This window comes from Ochlerotatus camptorhynchus, unplaced genomic scaffold (genome assembly GCF_037179485.1).
Source record: "Ochlerotatus camptorhynchus isolate MF236.1 unplaced genomic scaffold, CSIRO-AGI_Acam_v1.1 ptg000503l, whole genome shotgun sequence".
Lineage (NCBI taxonomy): Eukaryota > Metazoa > Arthropoda > Insecta > Diptera > Culicidae > Ochlerotatus > Ochlerotatus camptorhynchus.
In genome coordinates, this window is record NW_027040988.1 from 1359532 (window position 1) to 1384533 (window position 25002).

At 37.4% G+C, this 25002-nt stretch overlaps 2 protein-coding genes across 4 annotated transcripts in view; both read right to left on the reverse strand.

The window, feature by feature from the left end:
• Nucleotides 1-5520, reverse strand: part of LOC135712769 (death-associated protein 1) — a 60381-nt gene extending 54861 nt beyond the window's left edge. The window contains exon 1 of the mRNA XM_065235828.1: nt 5511-5520. The gene's annotated coding sequence lies outside the window, so the exon portion shown is untranslated. The remainder of the gene's footprint in view (nt 1-5510) is intronic.
• Galphas (G protein alpha s subunit) overlaps nt 1-25002 on the reverse strand; it is a 98731-nt gene that overhangs the window by 13511 nt on the left and 60218 nt on the right. For all 3 annotated transcript variants that reach the window (XM_065235804.1, XM_065235805.1, XM_065235806.1), the window contains exons 2-10: nt 14418-15107; nt 7092-7253; nt 6901-6997; nt 6724-6844; nt 6509-6637; nt 6269-6448; nt 6080-6204; nt 5939-6012; nt 5726-5872 (exon numbers count right to left, since the gene is read on the reverse strand). In XM_065235804.1, coding sequence (XP_065091876.1) covers nt 5726-5872; nt 5939-6012; nt 6080-6204; nt 6269-6448; nt 6509-6637; nt 6724-6844; nt 6901-6997; nt 7092-7253; nt 14418-14534 — 1152 coding nt within the window. In that variant the 5' untranslated portion in view covers nt 14535-15107. The remainder of the gene's footprint in view (nt 1-5725; nt 5873-5938; nt 6013-6079; nt 6205-6268; nt 6449-6508; nt 6638-6723; nt 6845-6900; nt 6998-7091; nt 7254-14417; nt 15108-25002) is intronic.

Here is a 25002-nt window from a genome sequence, read left to right on the forward strand (position 1 = left end):
CGGCCCCATGGACGGACACCAAAAGTTACGCGGAACAGAGAATACTCTCCAGACTTCGAACCGGTCACACCCGGATTACTCACAACATGGGAAGCAGCAGCGGTGGAGGCTTCCGGAGGAGATGCGACGCGTGCCGAACAACGATGACAGTTGAGCACATCCTTATCAACTGCCCGTGTTTCCACGGATCACGGGAGTTGTACGGTCTGGCCGACAACATTCGGGACGTCCTCCAAAACGACCCGGTAGCGGAAATCCAACTCATCTGCTTTACGAAGGAAGCAGGAATCTACAAAAATATTTAAAATACGATATTGATAGCAGGCTCGGCAACCCCTGCCGGTAGCAGCTGCCAGGTTCACCTGGCAGCCTCTGCCGGTGGGGCTCTACCGGGGTCCTTTAGACAGCCTTTGAAATGAAAATTTGACAGCTAGCTGAGACAGGAAACATAAGTTTCAAAAACCAAAACTCTGTACATTCTAAAAACTCTGTAAACCCCCTTTTCCCCTAGGAATACCCCCCTCTGGGGTATTCGGAGACGAGTCAGCCAACGGCTGAAAGTCTCCTTAATAAAGATATAAAAAAAAGAATAACATAAATTAACATAAAACTCGTTTAAAACTACGTTTATTTGTTTCTCGTGACACGTTGAAATCGTACACATAATAACACCGGTTGAATACACGGGATATGCTTCGCAAAGGTTCGTGTAAGCCATAATTAGTTCTTGCCGGAGGGATGGTGATAAACGAGTGCGACCGAAGATTGCGACGACGTGTGTTGATGTTCAAGAGACTAAGAAGCGTAGGACTGTCAATGTTGCCTTGCAGAAGATCCCCAACAAAGCACGCTTTTGCCACGTTGCGTCCTGCTTCTAGTAATTCCAGATTTATAAGTAGACAACGGCTTTCATTACTGGGCACGTTGAATGGATCTTTCCACCTAAGATGACGTAGAGCGTACCGGACGAATTTTCGCTGAACAGCTTCGATGCGTTGAATTTCATTCTGGTAATAAGGAGACCAGACGATAGACGAATACTCCAAGATAGGGCGCACAATTGAGCAGTATAAAGCTTTTAGGCAGTAAACGTCCTTGAACTTTTTTGCAAAGCGAAATAAAAATCCTAGTTGCGATTAGGCTTTAGACACAACGTACTCGACGTGATCCTTGAAGGTTAATTTTGTATAAACCAGAATCCCCAGGTCCTTGACTGTCGAATCACGTTGTAGATTCACGCCTCCCAAAGCATAGCTAAAATGGAAGAGTGATTGCTTGCGGCCAAATGAAATAACCGAACATTTGGACACGTTCAACGAATGATAACTAAAAAATGAGAATAGCTTCAACCCTCTCATTCCAAACCACAAATGTCCACAAAAAAGAGACAGCTTATGGAAATCAATGCTCTCCCTCTCCACAAAACTATAGAATTTATCATTTTGTTTTTATATGCTCATTTCTCGCGTCACTTTTCAAATAGACCAATGTTACATATCTACCATTTTGAGGAAATCGAAGTTGAAGTTCGACAGATTATTATTTTAACTGTTAGAAACAATACATTTTGCAATACTATTTTAATGTAGTCAGAGAATAATTACGTTGAAAATTCAGTAGGAATGGTAAAATCACAATTTTGCTTTGAATTTCCTGCTACAATATAGAAAAAACCACATAGGACGTCAGAGTTGGTTGGAAATGCTAACATGAAGCTTTTGGCGTGATGATTTATTAGCTAGAGAATGCAAGGGGGGTGACACATCTAAATCTCAATTCTAGATGCTCAAAAAATCTCACACTTGCCAATAAATCTTTGAAAAATCTTCTTTCATTTCTCGCATCTACTTGCATCGTGCATCATCTTTTTGCAGGAAATCTTCAAAATCGTGATAAATCTTCTTTCTATCTACTCAGCGTACGCGCAGCTATCCATAGCAAAACACAATATTTCCTGCATCGTACATAGAGTCGTCCCCCTCGAGAGAATGATCTTTAGAAGAGGGTAGGTGGATAGTTCCGTTAGAGTACGGCAGTATGAAAATTGAATAGAAGTTGAAAATGAGCGAAGGGCCATTAATGCGACAGTTTTTAAAGATAGACGCACATTTTTGCCTAACCCGTACGATGTACGCGGGGACTTGAAGTATGTCTCCAAGTCCACAGGCAAAAATGTGCGTCCCTCTTTTTGCTCATAAACTGACTGCGGCTGTGGAATAGTTCTAGCGACGTTTTCATCACTACCTAAAGCCCCACGTTGCGAGAGCATTTCCAGTCGATGGTGTGTTCTTTACCCAACTATTGTGTTGCTCCTCTCGTCATGACCAACGTGATCATCTCAGAGAGAAAGCAGTAGGGTGGTTGTTGTGTGCTTGTACCATCATCAGCATTGTTGACGGCTACTTCCGCCTTGAGTTGTTACATTCTCGCAACGTGCAATAAAACAAGACTGCAATAAAACAAGAAATGCTACTTGGGATTTCAAGACTAACTTCATTTTGAAGACATTCAAAATTCTGTGAAGGAATTTTTTCATGCAGACATTTCGAAGACATTTCATGATATGTGAAGTTGTTTCAAGACATGCGGAAGCTGAGGAAGACTTCGGTGGATTTTTTTAAATTTTAACCTGGCATATGAAGATTTTTGTTAAATAAATGAAGTTTTTGACTTCATATTTTGAGCTTCTCCCTGAATATGTTATATATAAATAATGTAACCAAAATCCTATATTTCAGAATAAAACTTGATCGAATTGAATATTCACAGGACTTCACTGAAATACTCGATTAGCTGAAGATCTTTTGAATACTTCCTGATCAACGTTCAGTTTTGGCAGAATATCTTCACAATAATACTTGATTAACCTGAAGCCTTGAAAAATATCCAGAAGACTTTATATACATCTTCGATCAGCTGGAGATCTTTTAAGTACTTCTTAACCGATCTGCCATCTTGAGAGAGCCAATTGAATGTTTAACCAGTTTAAGATCTTCAGATGTCCTGATCAACCTGAATTCACTAATGTCTGACCAACCAGCTATCTTGAAAGACTATCTAGAGACGTTATTTGAATTTTATGAACAGTTGAATATCTTAAGAATAATAATTGATCAACCTGAAGTCTTTTGAAAATATCCAGAGGTCTTTAAATCTCCGACTAGCTGTATATCCTTTAAATACTCTCTGATCAAACTTCCGTCTGGGAAGGATGTCTAAAAGACGTCCTTTGAATTTTCAAACACTTGCAGAACTTTAGAACATTACTTGATTAAGTTGGAAAGTATTGAATAATATATGTATTTAGAAAAATCTTAACGAGATCGACGAAATGTTTTCTATGCTACTTTTAAAATTTGTGGGTGAGAGTTCAGTATATCAGATTTTTAAAACTGATCTTACCAGAAGTTCAGGGACAATTCGTAAAAGTTAACAGAACATCATTTGATTTCAAGGAACTTCATAGATCTTCATGAAAAGCCGTAGAGCTTTCGAAAACTTCGTAGACATTCATTTAACTGTGTTAGAAGTTCTGGAAACTTTTGAGAAGTTCAGAAAATTTTATAGAAGCTAGCTGAAAGCTATGTAAATGCACAACAAACTATTTAGATGGACACTGAACTTTATAGAACTTCACAGAATTTTGTAGAATTTCAGCAAGCTTTGTAGCAGCTCAGTGAACTTTGGTGAACGTCATCAAAAATTGCTGGAAATTGGCGAGCTTTAAAGAAATTAAGTGAATCGTTGAAGCTCAGGGATTTTTCTTTAAGTTTATTCGACTTTTTAAAACTTCAGGGCCTTAGTAGATGTTCATGAAATATCGTAGAAATTAGAAAGCTTCAGAAGAAATTCAGGGGCTTTGTAAAAATTCGGGAAAACTTCTTAGGCTTGGGAACCTTGTACAAGTTTGGGGAACTTTGTTGAAGTTAAGGAAACTTTGTTTAATTTTAAGCAACTTCATAAAAGTCTTATTTTAGTTTCAGGGAACTTGGCTAAAATTGAATAAACTTAGAATAAATCAGGAAATTCCGTAGAAGTTAAGGAAACTTTGTGAAACTTCAAGGAGAAGTCAAGTGAGTTACACAGCAATTCGAGGAACTTTGAAAAATTTCATAGAAGTGCTGGGATTTTTTTAAATGTTCAAGGAACTTCATAGAAGTTCAACCAAAATTGTAGAAGCTCAGCGAATTTCGTATCGCAGTAGTTCAGCACATTTCTTAGAACTTCACGGTTTGATTTCAAAACTTACTGATTTTGTCATGGGAAAATTCATAGAAATGGTTCATGGTCTTTCCTGAACTTTGAAGAAGGTCAGGGATGTTCTGAGATATTGGATGAAATTGAGAGAACTTGGAAAAAATTATAATTATGGAACTTGGAAGAAGTTCATGGAACTTTGTAAAAATTGAGAAAATATTCAAGATATAATGATAAGGGAGCTTTGTAGGTGCTCATGGAAAGCAATTGTTTCACCCCTCAGGAAGATTTTGGTGTGAAATTTACCACCTGCTGAGTACGGTGTATTTAGTATTAATTTTGTTCTACTAAATTATACTAATGGCCCACTGTGCAGTGAATTAATAGATTTGATGAGACCTTTCTGATTATTTCAACATGATTTCATCTGTAAAAAATACATCCTCCAGAACAAATTAAATACGTGTTAGTTTCAAGAGGCCGCAGTTAGCCTAGTCAGTAAGGGCATGGTATTCCCAAGTAACCAACAAGCCCGCTAATTGCAATACACTGGAGTCGCTTTTTACGCGGTTTTTTTACACGGTCTTTTTTTACGCGGTTTTTTTTTTACGCGGATTTCGGAATTTACGCGGATTCCGGAATTTACGCGGTTTTTTTTACGCGGGACGTATCACCCGCGTAAAAAGCGACTCCAGTGTATAAGGCCAATATGCGGCTAACATAAAGCTTAGCATGCCCTATGTTAGCCGTGTAACAACTTTATATTGCAAAAAGGCGAATTAGCGGGCTTGTTGGTTACTTGGGTTATCAAGCCGGAGTTCAATTCCCGGTCCGGTCGAGCAGTTGGAAATTTTCTCGACTTCCCTGGTCATAGAGTATCATTCAATTTGCCACACAATATACAAATTCATGCATTTTGGTTGGCATAGAAAGCTTCCAATTAATGACTGTGGAGGTACATCTAGAACACTAAGTTGAGACCCGACAAAACGCTCGAAAAAGATGCGTAAAAAGCCAAGACGATGAAAGTAGTATCTAAATACTGTCATGCGTTATGGTTATGTTAAACAAATTGGAACCCCTTTACAGAAGTCCATTGTCAGTGAAGTGAGGGTCCATCAATGACGGATCCAATGTTTATCCTTATTGATCCGTTAGCCGTTAATCCCCTTTACGACCATAAATCGTGGAAGTTGAAGTAGACCGATTGGAGAGCGTTGGAGTCTTCGAGCGTAAAATGTTGCGGGAAGCACTCGACGTTAAACTAGATAAAGATATCTGGTGGCGTCACGAGTTGCATCAAGTATAAAAACGGTATCGATATTGTGAAGCCTTTAAAACACGGCATGGTACGATACTCAGTAAAGAACCCGGACAAGGTTCCTCGAAAAAGTTGGCGACTGGATGTGGTTGGCTCAGGACTCATTTCAGTGGAAATAAATGTTCGTTTTGACATGTATTAACGAATTGTAGCCCAACAGCCTGTTATCCGAAGGCTGCTAAACTGTATGAAAAATGCCAAACTCACCTATAACAGCTCGTATTGCCGCAGATGCATCCGCTGAATGATGTCTCGACAATCGTTGAAAACTCTCTTGATGTTTTCGGTGTCTACCGCACAGGTAAAGTGTGGATAGCAATAATGCTTACCATCGCCACTGGCTGTCGATATACGCTACAATTGCATTGGATAGATCTTAGTATGTAAACATTTGTTGAATGGCAAATTATTGATACTAACCAAAAATTCATCTCTTATGAAATATTTTGCCCTAATCACTTCTGGTTCTTCACCCATCTCACAAACGGCATCGGCTGAAATATATGATTACATAATTTATCTTTAGCAGAATGCATAAATACGCGTAATTTTGGAACCTACCCGGCGTCTGGTAACGATTGAACTCACTAAAGTAGTCGGAAAGTTTACTTTTGCCAGCTTTGATTTTCTCCGCCAGCAAGTCTTGTTTGTTCAGAAACAATATGACCGATATTGTTCGTAACCATCTACAAAAGCGAACATAGGATTGTTGACATGCTCTTATACTGTCAAGGAATCTTCCCCAATTACCTATTGTTCCAAATACTTTTGAACAGTTCCAGCGATTCTCTCAGCCGATTTTGCGTGGGATCCTCCCGCAGGACCATATTATAACTAGAGCACGCTGTCACGAAAATGATTGCAGTGACATCGTTAAAACACTGGATCCACTTACGCCGTTCGTCCCGCTGACCACCGACGTCGAACATGCTGAAATAGGTGAAGATAATTAAATCACAGTTGTTCTTGAATCGGAAATTCGATACTTACTGAAAATTAACCTTATCAACTTGAAACCTAGTTTCGAATATACCCGACGTTAAGACACGACATCTCAGTATATCCTGCTCGGTTGGAGTATAATTAGGCTGCTTGATTTCACTAACACGATCCAGAAAGCTGCAAATTGCAGGGGAACATTGATTAGTACTGACGCGTGTGTGGGCGATGGGACCCGAAAGGGGCAAACAAGTGTGATCACTTACTATTTAGCACAATCAATTAATTGGTATTCATTCGATCGCTCGTAGGTCTGCTGCACACCACGATCTTTCCACAATTCTTCTGTATTCTCGTAGAACTCCGGTGGATAATTGAAGTCGGGACCTGAAAGATACATGTTTAGTGATTAGACTGCCACCTGTTGAGTCATTCGATATTACCTGATGCGTAATCCTGAATGTAGTCTACTCTCGCCTGGTTATCTGGCTTTTCTAATGGAATAGGAGGTGTTAGTGTGCTCATTGCACCGGTAATTGTCTGTAAAAGAGGAATTCAATTTGCATGACGATTAAGTACTTATAACACTGAATAGTCAAATAAGTTAGAGCAGCGCACGTCTCTGGATACTTACCAATATGGCATCTCTGATATTCTTTTTGATATCCTCTATTTTCTGTTTCCTTTCTGTGTCGGAAAATCCATTAACATGCAATATTCTCATTTGTTTTACGATTGTTGACTTGCCGGATTCACCGGCGCCCAACAGTAACAGTCTATGGGTGGCTCTGTAAACCTGTCGATAGGAAAATGATCCAACGGTCCAGCAATAGTGGCGAACGACGACGCAGAGTGAGAAAATGAAAAGAAGGAAAACGTATAAATAAGGAAATTAGTCAAGTTGCTTTGCCCTGGCGATTGGCTCGTTAAGAGTCAACCGAAAATATAATGGTCACCACCATCAGCGCAGCGGGCAGCTAGCAACAGTAGCTCGATGTTACATCGTCCAACGTAATTTTTAATTTATGTAAAAGTCGAATACATTTCACAAGTCACAAGGACACTGGCTATTGAGACGTTGCATATATTTTAGATAGAAGGTAAGTATGAGGGACACGTTAGTTTTTTTTAAGAAGGAAGAGACAAAACGGGCTGAAAATAAATAATGAAATAAAATCAGACACGAAAGAAAAGGAGAAGCAACGTTAGAAAAAAATAAAAACAATTTTTCTTTCCACTTGTACCGTCGGATTTGATAAAGTGTTACAAATATGAGCAGTTCCACGCCAAATAATGAATCGTAAAAACTCGACCATCTCCGATTTGAATGAAACTTTGCATAATTGTTTGTTATTGGCAGTGATTCATATTTTTGCTTAATTCGGCCATTTGGGATCTTGTAAAATTTTCAAAATGGCGTTCATCAAATTGTAGCACGAAAAAGGCACTTTGATCGAAATGGAATTATACAAAAACGTGTTTTTAGTAATTTCGGGTTAGAATTCCGTCAAAAACCTAAATGTCTCAAAATGTTATTGTTCAATTTTTATATTAAAAAATGGCTTATGAGAAATGCAAACTTATAGAATGTTTAAAACAATGGACACTTAAAAATTGACAAAAATCGAAGAAAATGAACTTTTGGTCACTGCAAGTGGATTTGACGGGTTTTGTGTTTCAGACGCTTGTTTTTGGCCTCTTCTTGTGTCTAACATGTGCAGAGTACCATTATAACGTCTAATGGTTTTGAGATTCCTGGTGGCGTGAAATATATTTGTGAGAATATCTTTTGGAGATTTTAACAGTCACGTTTTGTTTGTAGTTTACATTTTATTTATTCATGTAATTATCGTAAATAATAGTTATTCAATAATAGATAGTTCATCCATGTATTCATACTTTGAAGCGAAGCGCTGTGGATTATGAGATGCTCGATGACCCTGGAGGGATCGATTTTGCTTACTGAGCAGAAAATCATAGATTTAACCCCAAGCTCATCCACAGCACAATAAATCGCCACCATCATTTGAATATTTGATATTGAACATTAACCTCGGAAACTATTTGCATATCAAGCGAAAACGTAGTCCTGATATGCTCGATGACCCTGGAGGGATCATTTTTGCTTACTGAGCAGAAAATCATGGGTTTATTCCCAAGCTATCCGTCATGACTCTTAAAATTCATTATCACTAAACAAAATTAATATGTTCTTTCGATAGCCGGCTATCGAGAGATTAAATAAACAACAAATAAACAATACATACTTTTGGTTGCATCGCCAACTTGAGGTGAATCCTAACCGAATACCCTACCCAACCCTCCAACTCCGTAGCACTTATGAGGGTGTCGCTAAGTCGGTGGCCTCTCGTTAAGTAAGTACTACATCAACATTTCCTTCCCTATCCCTAGTTACGGTAAAGATGGGCGTGGCCGGGAATAGCGACAGTCATGCTTCTGTTACTCTTGTTTAGATTGGAACCAATGTTTACTCCTCAGCATTATTCCTGAAAGTAGTCTAACTGAGAATTTCAGAAGAGACGTGAGTGTCGCTAGTATCCAATCTACGAAGTATACCATAACAACGCTAACGCTAACGCTAACGCTAACGCTAACGCTAACGGTAACGCTAACGCTAAATTTTATATTAAAAAATGGCTTATAAGAAATGCAAACTTCTAGAATGTTTAAAATAATGGACACTTAAAAATTGACAAAAATCGTAGAAAAAGAACTTTTGGTCAAATTTTTGAAACGTTTTTATGTAATCTATACTCACTTAGTGTGCTAACAAAAAGTTCAATAATTTAACCAAACAGTTATTTCTTGTTCTATGATTTTATCAGTATTCAAGTGTACATAATTTAAAATATTTCAAAAGTTTGCATGCTTAAATAGAAGCCTTTTTCAAATTTTTTTTTCTCCAAAAATCAAGCAAGGACATTTTAAGATACAGTCAACTTCCACAACTCGATATCCACTAACTTGATATCTAGTTATAGTATAAAACCATAGGAAACATTAATTTCATGGCTACTGTCATACTGTCATATAACTCGATGATCCCTTAAATCCCGATGATTTCTTAAATATTTTTGTTTTAATTTTTTTAAGCATTTACTAAAAATAAATAAAAAAAACTTTTTTTTGTGTATTTTTCCAGCAAGACATTATTTTTCTATACAAATTTGTCTCAGACGTCGTTTCTATCAAAAGTGCCGTTTCAGTGCAGCAATTTTCAGAAAAAAATTCAAAGACGCCAGTTTGAAAATTTTACAAGATCCAAATTGGCCGAATTTGAGCAAAAATGTGAATCATTGTCCAGAAAAAAATGAAAATGGTAGAGTTTTTTTCGATTCGTCATTTGGCGTGGAATTGCTCAAATTGATAATATTTTGCTAACTGCTTCTTGATTCCATGTTCGACGATTGACTACTTTTTCAATTTGTTGAAAAAGACCGGATTTAAGTATAACATGGTTGTTTCTTAAGGGTTTCGTACAAACACATAGAAACATTATTAGATTTACTTCGTCATACGGATGAAAGCAAAAATAAAATGGAAGAATGGTTTCGCAAGGAGGGCTCAAATCCATGCCAATAGCGAAAAAATAAACGAATTTCAGATTTGACCTCTCAGAATTCCATGAAACTTCGCATAATTGGGGCAATGAACCAAGTTTGTGCTGGAATTAAGTTCTCTGTCAAATTATCCTGAATTGGATACACGGGGAAGATCGACGTGACACTCCTCCGACACCAGTCCCCTCTAAGACCAGAAGGTCCCGAAAAAACGCGCTCAACTTTTTGGCTCAGCTCTGGTACTATCTTCGGTCCCAAGCTAATTGATGCACCCCTCAAAACATAGGAAAATCCACGAACCCCTCATTTTGACTGTCAAACTTTCATACCGAATCTAAACAAACATAGTGCAGTACTAGAATTTCGACTAGAATGGGGTACATTAATCGTTTGCTTGGGACCAATAGGCTAGTCAAGTAGTGAGCCAATTTAAAATCGTTAGTTGGCACCCGTTGGTAAAATCTTGTGTGGATCATATTGTCACGCTCCATATCATCCTGGAGCAGAACGACGAATTCCAAGAGGCCCTTTGGTATGCATTGACTACGAAAAAGGTTTCAACTCATCGGAAAAGGTTTCAATCTCATTGAAGCTTATTACGAGTCTTTCACGGGCAAAGCCTTTCCTACCCACTCCGGTGGCAGAACCGTCATCCACCAACATTTTGCTTGAAGCCAAAATTGTTGGTTATTTGACTCGATTATCTGTCAATCTAAGACAGCTGATGCAAACATTGAGAAATTATGCTCCGTCCACATAGATGTTTGATTTGTTGCGCGGAAAAATAACCGTGATAAATGTTCAACAAGCGCGTACAAGTAGGAATTAAATATTTATTATATTAATTTTTAAATTAAGTAAACTTATCATGAAAAATTCAAGTTTCATTAATGATTATTCATAAGGTTTTTTAACGCATACGTGCCGTCAATGCGCATATAAACATAGCATAAAAACTGTACGCTACAGTGCTGACACCACCAATGGTGGTGGCTTCAGTAACCCTTCTTCTTGGCAGAGGATTGGTCCTACTCTAACCGGGTCGTCACTGGTGTGAGAAAATAATGGTCGAGATCTTGGTATGTAGGGCTTTCATAATGGAGCCCCTCGACCACTTAGATTTGGATACTAATAGAGCCCACAACGGCGCTCTAATATGAAGAATTTAAAAATAAGCTCAACGACCTAGCCGAACGCACCTCTGCGGTGGGTCTCACCACCAACGTCAACAAGACCAGATCGTTGAATGTAAACACGGACAATCCTTCCACCGTTACAATAGTAAGCAGTGGAGAAGGTTGAAAGTATACAATATTTTAGCAACCAGATAGCGTCAGATGGCAGGACCAAGGTGCACAAATCAAGATTGTGGGCAGGGTTACTTCCACTCACTTGCTATAAAAAATTGTGTTTCCGAATTATGAAAACATTAGATGTGATAATGATAATTAGTACTTGTAAGTTGTGAAGAAGTAAAAGTAAGAAAAGGTTGTGAAGTATGTGTTTGACACATTAAACCTGTCAAAATTGCTTTCAGTGCGTCACAATCAGCGATTTAACGATTCGTGAGTGCTCACTCGCGAATCATAATATCGCCGATTGTTACGCTCTGAAAGCGAAATTGACAGGTTTTATGAGTCAAACACATCCTTTACACCTTTTTCTTGTTACTTAAAAGTACAGCATATCATTATATTATCTAATGATCTCATAATCAACCATTGTTTTATAGCAAGTGAGTGGAAGCAACCTTTATTGTGGGTTTACGAAACATTTGGAGCTCAATCTAGCTTAGCCAAACTCCGAATTATCAATTCAAATGTGAAATCTTTACTGTTGTACGCCAGCAAGACATGGTCCGGATCAGCGGAGATCACTTCAAAGTTTTAGGTCCACAACAATCGTTGTCTGTGGTATATAATTTGTGCCTGGTGGCTTCAAAACTGGATCTCGAATGCTGAACTCGATCGTCTAATCGCGAATTTGTTTATTATTAAGTTCCAACCTGGATCGGGTATCAAGATCTGCTCTGCTTATTTTCCGACAAACGTCTCTTTGATCGTTTGTTTTTAAAACCTCAGGTTGAGGTTCGCACTGACAAAAAGTTCGGTTTCACACTGGGTTGGAACAGGTTCCAACCCCGATAATAAACAAATTCGCTATAAGTCATCAGAAGCCGATATTAACAAAAAATCAAAAACTGAGGTGGACGTGGGTCGGCCACACATTACAAATCTGCATTGGAACCCAGCAGGACATCGTAACATAAGCAGACCCAGACCCAGGGACTCATGGTCAGCGGAAGCTCAATAAGGAAATTTTGATCCACTGAAGGTGTACACGATAGAAAGTGAGTGAGCGTTCGTATTAACGAAATTCGGGGGTATTCAATCATTCGAGGGGCTGACATTCGGAGTATGTACAACCTTACAATCAAAATTCAGAGTAATGGACCATTTGAGCCAATTGGACATTCGGGGTAATGTCCCAAAACCATTGTTATATACCCATGTATTATTTTCTGTGCATGTCGTTCTTTTTTATCACTACTGAGAAGCAAAGAAGACTCTACTGTGCTTTCACAAGGGTCAATGTCGCAAACGTAAACAATTAGGTCTCCCGCGAATTTCTCCCGCCCAAGTAAACAACCACGATGATTGTATAGAGGAAGAGTCCTCCTATCCGATAGGATTGGTGGATTGCATGGATAAACTTTGAATTGATAGAAATCTACGAAAGGCTTCATTGCTTACGTTTGCGGCATTGTAAAGTGGTCCAGAATGGAAATTTAGCAGGAATAGTAGTCCTATAGCTTTTGCTGTAATATTTAGACGTTTGGTGTCTTTATTGAAGTTTTTGTGCTTGAAAATTTCATTCTTATTGTGGTTGTAAACATGAGGGTGTCCTTAAAATAATTGATATTCAAAAATTAACTTTTTTATTTTTGAAATTAAAGACGTATGTTATTGAGCAAAGTTGTAGCCGAGTTAATTTCAATAAAATTTGTGAAAACATATTTTTTCAGCATTGAATTCAGTTGCACCTGAAAAATGTAGTTTTTAAGCTCTAAATAATTTGTTAAAATTTTCTCTTATCATTCGTTTATGGTATTGTTTATTAAAGAAGTCGTCGTCAAGAAACTTTCAGAACCTGTTAAAATAAACAGTTTACCATTGTATTGCACTTGTATTGCACCAAAGTAGACTCCTGTGCTAAAAATAGTCCCCAGTTTTTTTTTCGCTCAGGCCAGTAACAATTAAAATTGATCATTTTGAATGTAATTTAGCGCAACATTGTACATTAGAATATCACGTCAACAATCAACTGGTGATAGAATATTAAAAACTTTAAATTTTTATTTTTTCTGGCTTTCGGGGAAAAACCACAGGGACTATTTTTAGCGCTGGAGAGCAAATCCACGTCTAATACCGAAAAAAGTAAACGTATTTCAAATTTCATCTCTCAGAATTCCATAAAACTTTGATTAGGGACAATGAACCAAGATTGTGTGCGTAATTTTCCCAAATGGCGAATTCAATATTTTTTTAATAAATCATAGTACGAAATTGATTCCTCTAATCGAAATTGAAATTACGTCTGAGACAAAGTTGTAGGAAGCTAAATTGCCTTTTCAGGAAAAATACGCACCGAAAAAAAATCACAAATTTTCGTCAAAACATGAACAAAACAATTAAAACTTCAATCACGAAAAAAGTACATTTTATGTTTCATTCCTTTCCTTTCTAATAAACAAAAAATTAAAAATCTTACAAGTGTTTTTTTTTGTTTCTTTTCTATTTTTTGGCGAAAATTTGTGATTTTTTTTTCAGTGTTCATTTTTTTTCTGAAAAGGCAACCCAGTATCCTACAACTTTGTCTCATACGTCATTTCAATTAGATGAGCCGTTTTCGTGCTATGATTTCAAAAATATCGAATGCGTCGTTTTGGAAAATTAGGCGGGAATCAAAATGGAATTCCTGCACAAACTTGGAACATTGCCTGTAGGTAACAATTATGCAAACTTTAATAGAATTCAGAGAGGGTAAAACGCTGTCCAGACTGGAGAGTTATAACATGTTATAACGGTTGTCAAATAATCGCAACATAGAATCCACCATCAAGATAGCGCTATAACATGTTATAACTCTGTAGTCTGAACCGGTAAAACCGATTCATCAGTAGGTGTGAATTTGCTCCAAACTATTACAGGGAATCTTAAAAATATTACAAAAAATATGTAATCATCCTTCTCCAAATGTCCCATATAGGTAACAATTTGCATCCCTCCGGTTGAATGTTTCCCAATTTAACGGTATAACATTTCGTAGGACGATGTAACCGTGGCTAGGCAAAGCATATTTTCTCAATCGATACTCACCTGTTTATCTTTCTGCAGTTGTCGCGTGATGGCATCGCTCCGTCGTTTCTGGCTTTTTGTGTCCTCGGAACTGTTCGAGTCCGACTGTTTCGATCCGGCCGATCCGAAGCAACCCATCGCTGACCAGGGGGCCCACCAGCAGGTGGCTCCGCCTTCCGGTGACGTATCGGGAGACTCTGCCCCCCGTGCTTCACCGTTCCGAGCCAGTCTAACTGAGGTGCGATTGTTTTACAGAATCCGTCTTTCTTGATTTAATGATTGCCACCACCCGTCGTCGTCGTCGTGTTGCTCCGTGCTTTCGGATGTTTCTTGTTTGCTTATTCTTCCCCGTGTGCAAAACGTTTCCGAATCTCACTGCACAGTCTATTATTCTTACTATTATTGTTGACTCGGTTTATCGGTCCCGGTACGATAAGAAAAACACTAGTATGTACTCAACCGCATACTAACCCACCAACGGACACACAAACGTGCACAAGTACACTTCCCACTGCCAGTCACGCGTACCGGATGGTCACCACAATGGGGCGCGTGAGACGTGTGCTCTGCTCTGTGTAGTCCTGACTGACACACACTCAACCACTCTACACACACACACGCTCACGAGCGCGCACACCACACACGCACGTTGTGGTTCCTGGCTTCCGTTGGAACTGCCACTGCTCTCTACACCGCTGCCGTTCGAAATATCTGCGTTGTCGGAAAATGGAAACAAACAAAATTTTTATCATCAATTAAAATCAATTCAATCTTTTTTCGCTCATTAATCTTCATCTGGAAGGTGCACTCTAATCTAATCGTTTTAATTATACATGTTCAACAATTCAATCACACCACCAGAATGCACGTTTCTAAGCTATTTTTAGCCGCACTATATTCTATGGACATTCGTTGGTTCGTATGCATGTATCTGTATGTGTGCGTGGTTATTCGTCGTATGTATGTGAGTTTGTTTGCACCATGTTTTTCGCTCCACTGCACACCGTGTATCAACCGCACCACGCTGCCTAGCTCAGAGAAGGTCCACATGCTTCCGATGACTGTTACTACCGGCATCATAGACAGGCTTATTAACTCAGCCATCTATCATCCAACTTGCTAGTTTATCTGATTCATATTGTTGAATCAACCTCCATGATAACAATTAAAGGCATTTTGTATCAAACGACCCCAGTTCTGTCTTGCCACGCCTCTGGTAAGGGTTTATATACACACTATAATAACAGTAAGTACACCTCAAATTCAAACGAACTACCATTCATTATGCAATGTGAGAAAATTCATCTCCCTGGAGGGGGTTACCCACCCCCCGGACCCCTCACGCACACGTGTTCCACGCTCACCCAGTTTCAATCGAGTTGTAACATCAAACGAAGATATCAATTACCGTAGTGGAGCTGAAACCAGCAGCAGTGGCAACAGCATCGTCAAGCCTTAACATCGACGCCAGCGACTCAACGATGATGGGTGTTTATAAATTTGAGCTAGCAATGTAAGTAACTATTTCAGCAAACAGAAACACTCACGGAATGTAGTGTACCTATATGTATGAAATGAATGCTAAATGCATTCGAAGCCTGACTTCCAGTGAAACCGGGCCTGTCTGTAAGTGGAGTGGAAGTCAGTAGCAGCGGGCTACAGCAGCCGCAGTTAATGATGAGAGACGTTAGAAAACCCTATTAAATATGTAATTATCAATTGCATTCTTTCGATGTGTCTATCGATGGAAAGTTCCGGCTGTAGGGTAACCCTGCGCGAAAAGTTCGGAGTGGAGGCAGTTTGGCGATGTAAATAATTATTGCAATAGCTTAGACTCTATATGTTTACATCATTTGCGATAGAAAGCTCAGGGACCAATAATGAGCAACAGCCAACCTCTTATGGGTGTGATTCATTGGAGACGCGTGATATTATATTTGCCTTCAAAAGGACGTTTCTTACAGGTTTATACGTCTGCAATCTGATGCATTTACCCAAACAAGCTGCACACTTAAGAGCGACGATCAATGCATTCGGATCTGATATGTTGCGCTAAATTTGACAGTTAGTCACTTTGCTGCTTCACCGTATCAAATCTGCTCTCAAGAAATTATTACCGAACGTACAACACCATAACGTTCGGTGAATCATTAGCCTTGATTTTAAACCCTATTTTTCTCAGAAATATTTATTGATACACAAAATTGTTTTAAACTACTCGTCAATTCTATAATTTGAAACTGTCAAAAATAAAACTGCAACGCGCAACGCACAGTTCTAAAAGATGTTTGTAATCATCAAGTTCCATAAACTTTGCTGTTCTCTATGAAGTTCTTCGTTTTTTGTTTGTGAAGCTCTTCGAAACATCTTTAAACACATCCAATGAAATTTGAAACAGAGTTCCATTCGTGTTTCAAACTCGCTCAGAAATAAAACAAAATAGTCGAGCAGTTGCAAATCTGGTGCAAATTAGTACTCGAATTATGCAACTCAGCATTGCGAGAGGTGCGTTTCTGTTCTAGTTTCAAATTGAAACAGTCCTTATAAAATACAACAGCATTGCGAACGGCCTTATACTGCCTATAATGCCATATCAGACCCATATGAAAAAAGTAGGCATTGAGAAAATGGCAGTTGAAGTTACGAAGTGCAATTCCCATATAAATATTTGAAAAATCATAGTAAATTAATTGATATTTTTCATGTTGAAATCAGTGAAATCATCAACAATGAAGTTTAAATGTTATGTGTTATCAGCGAAAAATATGGAGATCCAAAAAGCAGAACTGTTTCTTGACCTCTTGACGTTCAAATTTCAAGACGTGACTGATATGCGATTACTTTTCTACATAAATGGGACAAACGGACTTTATGTAGATGCCAATTGATAGTGGATTGGATATCATTGTTATCTTAAAAATGTCGATAATCCATATGGGATTGATATGCTATTATAGGCAGTATAGTATTCTACAAGTCTAAATCATGGTCTACATAACCTTCACTAAACCAAAATTTTTGCTTGTGCATTTTCCTTCTTATTCAAATGCATTCCGATTTTGTCAGCCTCTTTTTTGAAAATATTTTCTAATGATCTACGAAACGCATGCGCTTTTTCAGTGGTCTTATTGCACCAAATGTATTGAAGGTGAAAGAGGTGGATTTGGAATTACGGTTATGTGAAATTATTGAAAGATTAAGGTCTGGCAGAATTTTATTGAACTGTTCAAAGCTTCAACTGTTTGTCCAAATCCGTAATATTTTTTAAACCTGTGACCAACGGATAAGGTACACCGGGGCAAGTGAGAACGGTGGATATAACTCTTTTCAACAGGAATGTCTAGGGTCAAACCCGCATGAAGATGAAAGATACAGTGCTACCGCTTACATTGCATACAATAAAATGATTATTGTTTTCATCCCCGTCTCCAGGAAACACATTTTACTGGCTTATAACTTTAAACTAGCCAATTAAGTTACACGCACTCAATTGGTCGATGAACCTGACGAAATAAAACAGCCAGTTAATAGTAGTTGTAGATTTGAAGGTTTTCACCTTATTACATTAGATGAACTTAGAGTTATTTGATTTTCATTAGGAAAATTGGCTGGAGTAGATATTGGTAATGTTTTTTTTTAATTCGGAACCTAACACTACTGCGACCAGTAATTTGATCTATTGTAGTATATTCCGTGTCCTTAGTTTAGTGCAGGTCGTATTACTTCATTACTATTGAGAAATGATGAAGTATTCGATTTTTGTGCATTTATCACAAGGATCCGGCTCTAATTGAAAGCTCCCGCTATTTATACCCGTTGGAGTCTTGAAACACCCTCCAAAGGCGCGATCCTTTGTCAGTCAAAATTGGATTCCTTAGCAACAAAATTAAGGAATGACACCGATAATGACCATGCATCAGTCTTAACTACTTCACAACGAATAGAAGATTAGGAATCACATAGATGAAGACTAACTTACTCATTTTTTCCTTGTTTAAAGATCATCCTCGGTGGACAAAGCCGAGTCTTGTCACTATCAACAAGGCATAAAAAGTAACAAGGACTAAGATGTGTTCTTGATAACTGAAAAATCGTGTTCCCCTAGTTTGAAGTGGTCAGGACTAGGAATCGGTGGTAGATCTTACATCCCGTAACGTACCACGAAAAGGTGATCTACCCACATTACGGGGCATGTTAATGTTAAAGTTATTAAAGATTGCTTTCATGTCATTGGCCACCTTGCTGGACCTTATTAATGAATCATTGCAAACTGGATATGTGCCACAAATTTGCAAGGAATCCTTAGTGGTTCCTATTCAAAAAGTTGCTGGAACGATTAAAGCCGAAGAGTTTCGTCCCATCAACATGTTGCACACATTAGAGAAAATTTTAGAACTTGTTGTTAAAGGCCAGCTGTTGGAGTATTTAAATAGCAATAGCATAGATGTAACTCTAAGACTAGTAGGTCCCGAAGGAACGTGCTCAACTTTTTTGCTCAGCTCTGGTACTATCTTCGGTCCCAAGCTGATTGGTGCGCCCCTCGAAACATAGGAAAATCCACGAAACCCTCATTTTATATGTCAAACTTTCATAGCGAATCAAAACAAACATTGTGTAGTACTAGAATTTCGAATTGAATGGGGTACGTTAATCGATTTGCTTGGGACCAATAGGCTAGTCAAGTAGTGAACCAATTTAAAATCGTTAGTTTCCGCCGGTTGGTAATAGTTTGTTGATACCAGAACAATTGGGATATCGGGAAGGTAATTTTTTTGAAACCGCGTTAAATTTGGTATTAGCGAGGTGGAAAAATGCAGTTCTCGTAATTCCAAAGCGCTTCATTGAACTCAACAATCAGGGCCTATAAATTGTTTCAAAAGCGCGTTTTAGATCCAAAAAACAGCAACAAGATACGATTGTTACTGTTTTTTGGATCTGAAACGCGCTTTTGAAACAATTTATAGGCCCTGATTGTTGAGTTCAATGAAGCGCTTTGGAATTACGAGCACTGCATATAAATGGTTTGAAAGCTTTTTGTCTGACAGAACTCAACGGACTGTTTTTAATGATTCTGTTTCCAGTCCTCTGGGGAATAACCTTGTAGTGCCCCAGGGAAGTGTATTAAGGCCCCTGTTATTTATTATGTCTATGAATGACTTGCGACGTGTTTCACGATTTTGCGACTTTAATTATTTTGCAGATGATACTAAGGATTTAGATGATGCTGTTTTACACTTGAATGAAGATTTGAGTTTTCTTAGCAAATGGTTGAAGTACAGGGTGCGTCACGAATTTTTGCAGTAAATGGCATATTTGAGAAAAAAATACACCAGTTAGCTATTCTAGCAATGAATTTTGTGCGATTTATTTTCTTTCGCAACATATGGAAGTTGTAAGTAAATTTATTCAAAAAAATTGCCTTCCCTTTCGACGACTGTAGTTAGACGCTTCCGGAAACTGCAGTATGCACGTTTTAAAATGTTTCGATCCATGTCATCACTGCCTTGATTTTAGCTTTTAGCGACTTAAGTGTGGTGTGAGGGGTTCTATTGGTATCCCGTTGGACGACGCCCTATACAAAATAATCCAACGGATTGATATCGGGACTGCTTAGGGGCCAAATTTCTTCCTCCCAAATTTACGAAATATTTTCCGTAAGCCATTTCTGTGCTTTATTAGCAGTATGAGCAGGTGCTCCGTCTTATCACTTTCCCAAGCCTTTTTTAATATTATACACTGTTCTTTCAGACACATTTACCGACCGAATTATTTCTTTCATGCATACTCCGGCGCGCAACAAAGCGACAACGGCTGACAGATTGCTCTATTGTTTCGACATCTTTACGTTTACTCAACATTGTTTGTTTAAATCTTTCACCTAACAGTATAAGCTATCCAGTGCTGCCAAATATATCTAAATCATGATGCACAAGCATGAGAAATTACTATTTGAAATTTACTGCAAAAATTCGTCACGCAGTTAAAATTGCATACAAGTAAAACTAATTTTATGGTAATTTTACGGAATAGAGTAAATGAGAACTTCTCTGTTGTAATTGATGATGAAACTATTGATCGCGTTCGGGAGATTAGCGTGATTATTGATGACAAATTTAAGTTCAACTCTCACATTGACAATGCCATCAAGAAAATTGCCAAGAAGTTTGGAATTCTATGTCGACTGAAAAACGATTTAACTATTTCCAGTAAAATACAGGTTTACAAATCCATCATATCTCCTCATCTAGGCTTTTGCCCTTCCATTTTATTTCTGACGAATGAAACACAAATATCGAGATTACAGCGCTTGCAGAATAAAATAATGCGTTTGGGTTTGAGGTGTAATAGATTCACTTCCTCGACTTTGATGCTAGACGCCTAACAATGGTTGTTGGTGAAGCATAGAATTGTATATTTGACTATAGTGTTCATTTTTAAAGTAGTTAACGGTTTGCCGCCTCGATATTTGTGTGATAGAATTGAAAGAGGAAGTGATTTACCTAGATATACGTAATACTAGAATCGCAGTTGAAATAAGAACACCACATTTCTTGACTCGTGCAAAATTCATTAGATTTTAAAGAAATAAATGTTTTCAATTCGATGCCTAGACATACACAGCAAAAAAATAATTTTGATATCACGTCAAAGTGGATGCACTACAATCATGTCGAAAATATGGTGTAATATTACTTGCTAAAAAGGACAAAATTATCATTAATACAATGCATGAACTGACATTACGCTGCTTTTACTGCATTTGTTTATTTATGTGTTCATAAAAATTACATGAAATTTTCGACATGATTGTAGTGCATCCACTTTGATGTGATATCAAAATTATTTTTTTGCTGTGTATCAAACGTTCTGCAACACTTACAGAATTTAAGAGACACTGCATTTCACACATTAAATCTGTGTTTTGAACAGTTATCCAGTATTTTTTATGAATTGAATTCGATAAAGGAAGTTTGTTCTATCAGAAGATGGTGTTAGATTACTTGAATGTGCTCTAATTCTTGAGAAATTGGCGTTTGAAGCCATTGTTTACCTTTGGTTGTTCCACCTATTTCAATTGTTGGTCTAGATTTTTATCGCTGTGAAGCAACTAAATATTGTTAAAGGAATTTATATCTTTAGCTGTAACCAGTTCGTATTTGTTTGCTAATCTGAAGATGTCATACTTAATTATTTTAAAGTTTAAATCATCCAGCTCAAACCTTTGTAGGGGTAAGAGGTCTGACCATCATCATCATTATCTTTATGAACCATTTTTGTAATCATTTACTTGAGAAAGGTATGTTTTTCTGGCATCATGTGATCATCATAAGTAACCTTGTATAGACCAGGTTGGCTTTATACTGGTTTTATGAAGGTACACACTTAGATTGGATGGGCAGATGAGCAGCTCGGCATTTTATTGAGCTGGATAGTGCTGCAAAATCTCGAAAATACACGGTGATATTCAAAATTCTTCTTTGTTCACTCATTTTAGCTAACAGTCATCGTCAAGGCAAACCATGTCAATTGTCAGTGACACTTCTATCACTGACAAACATGTGCAGATTTTTTTATTAGCTAAATTTGAAACGAAATTAAATGACTATAGCAAAACAATTACATGGAACCGTTAAAGTGAAGGAGCATCTACGTGCTGAACTACTTAGATAACAATAATGTGACTCAGAATGCCACGAAATTACACTTTTTGCTGCCAAGTCAGTGTTGTCAGTGACGAAAAAATGAATGAAATTTTGACCAACGGTTTTTTTTTTTTTTTTTTTTTTTTTTTTTTTTTTTTTTGTTTTTTTTTTTTGAGGATCAAGTCTATCAGTGACTATGTGAAGAACTATTTTGTCAATATCGCGCGAAAGTCTGTCAATGACAATGACAAATCTCAGCACTGCTGCTAGATCTCAGTTAAAAACTTGCCGGGATTCAGCAGAATTTATGTTTGTTAGCTGAGATCTCGACAAAATTCCCGTTTGTTAAGCACCTATTCTCGAGCACAACTACATATCAAAAAATAAATAATTTTTAATGACATGTAAACCAAAATCCTTTTTTTTTAAATTACATCGAAAAGAAAGGTGAGTGAGTACTACTCTGAGTGGTGCGGACTCGATCACTTTCAATTTGCATGATAGTTTGCTTGAAAAATATTCATTTTTTTTGTCTTTGTTTACAAACACTTGGAAAATTTCATGTAAATTTAAATCTTTTTAGATGTACTCAAAAAAGCGGCTTAATTGAACTAAATTTACGTCCTTTCTTAAATTTATTTGAACCGCAAACTAAAGACATATTTTTACGTGTCGTGACGTCCCTGTACTTATTTTTACTGATTTTGATACTTTTTCAAAAACCTTTTACATCTTTTTAGGCATAATAAGGCTAGTAAATGTGTATACTTCATTCACGTGATTTTGTGAGACCAATTTCAAAAATAGATTGTCAAACGTAATTTCAATTGATCTCATTTTGTTTCATTTTCATCACAACTGTCTTCCACTATTTGAGCACTGGGGTATTCATCTGAACGCGGTGGGGAGATGGGACACTTTTCTGCACAAATCTTGGAATTTTTCTTTTCGGAACCCATTCAATGATAGTACTTGTTGTGGATTCTCAAGCTGTTTGGTATTGCGAATGGTTTGGTTCTTGGCATGTTTAGTGATTGATTTAAAATCGTTTGTTTTGACACTGCAGGACATTATTGAACATTCTTAAAATTTCACTCTGCCATTCAATATGCCGCTGCCTCAAGTGCTGCCGATATGCCACAAACGACTTAAACATCACTTCACATTCGAACGCGCACTTAAAGACTTGCGAATTCCTATGTAGGCGGATATGTTTTTTTTTATAAAATTTGGAATTCGCGCAGTCAAAACCACATATATTGCACCGGACACTCATTGTTTTTCGATACCGTACCGTAAAGGGTCACCCACATTAGATCCGTTTGCGTTGCGTTGACGTAAATTTGACAGTTAGACAATATATTTATTTGTCACTTTGCCGCAACGCGTCCGATCCGGATCTAATGTGCGTGGGCATTTGCTCGATAAAACTGCAGCGTGCGTTGCCGATGACGATCGAAGCTTTACTTACTGTTTTCAGGTTCGTGGTCGCCGAGCTTAGGAATCATGTAATTTTACATCTATTTTGACATAAAAATCTATCATGAATTTACCTTCCAGTTTTCGGTCATGTAATTTTATGTTTTTCGACACCTAAATTTTAAAGCATGAAATATTTTTCAGAAGTTGATATTCAGATAAGACGCTATTTCACATCTAGATGTGTTTATTATTAAATTTTAACCTTTATTTTTTGAAGTGCGTATATGTGCACATAAAATTAAGTCGTTTATCGAATTACATGACAAGAAAATTATCAACACCGCTCACAAATTGGCGTTTTTTTTCCAGAGTAAAAATGAAAACTCGTTCGTGACTTTCTCATTCATGGATTCAAATTTTGTTCATTTAGATCAAAAATATAAATGTTCATTCACTAAACAGATGAAATATTTACAGTAAATTGAAAAAAATATTTATGATTGAATTAAATTCAAAAAAAATATGTATTGCAACAATATAAAATTAAATCGCATTTGAATAGTTATTCAAAAATATCTATGTTTGTTTCAACAGAAGATATTTTTGAATCAAAAATATTCGTATTGATTTTAACGACACTTTTTTGGGGAGTACCCGCGGTAATTTGTTGTGCTACCGCTAAGAACCACAAACCTAAATATGAGTAAAGTTTAGCAATAATCGGTCAAAACACACAAACTCATAAATAATATGAGTAACTGCGTGTATAAATATAAACAAATTTTAGCTTTTTAATAATTAATTTTCACCTTTTCAGGTAAGGTTTACCTATCATTCTTAGTAACAAAATGATTATATTCGGCAGAATTTAGCTCCATCTGCTGTGGTGCAGAGGTGAAATCAAAGTCCATCAGGATCCGGGAACCCATGAAGTGTCCAAATGTTGCAGTATCCACTTGTTAGAGGTTAGGACATATTTAGAAATTATTTTAGTTTGCGCGATAAAGCAAATAAAAGCGTGCGAGGTTGATTCCTTCAACCGATCAGTATCAACAAGCGATTGATCCCTGGCTGAAAAAACCGCACGTGACCGATTTATTTGTGAACAAATCGAAATGTCAACATATCGTTCCAGGATCACCCTATGTTCACCCCCGATACAAAGAAACCGATCATGTGTTGTCATTTCAGCTAGCGATCAATCGTTCATTGATACGGATCGGTTGAAGGAATCCACCTCGCACGCTTTTATTTGCTTTATGTTTGATATAAAAAACATAGTACGTTCAAAATAATCTCGACGACATAAATGAAAAACATGTTTAAAATAAACATATTTATTTTTGTTTACAAATCTGACAAATAATTTAAAATATTCACGTAACATTATTTTTATTTTAAACATTAATGTAATATGACTTCTAACATGAAATACGTTTTAAATCAACGTAGTTTATGTTTGCGGCCAGAACAAACTGTGTTTACGTTTAGGAGATCGAAGTGTGCCTTGGCAGCGATTAAACGTGTTTGTTTTCTATTGT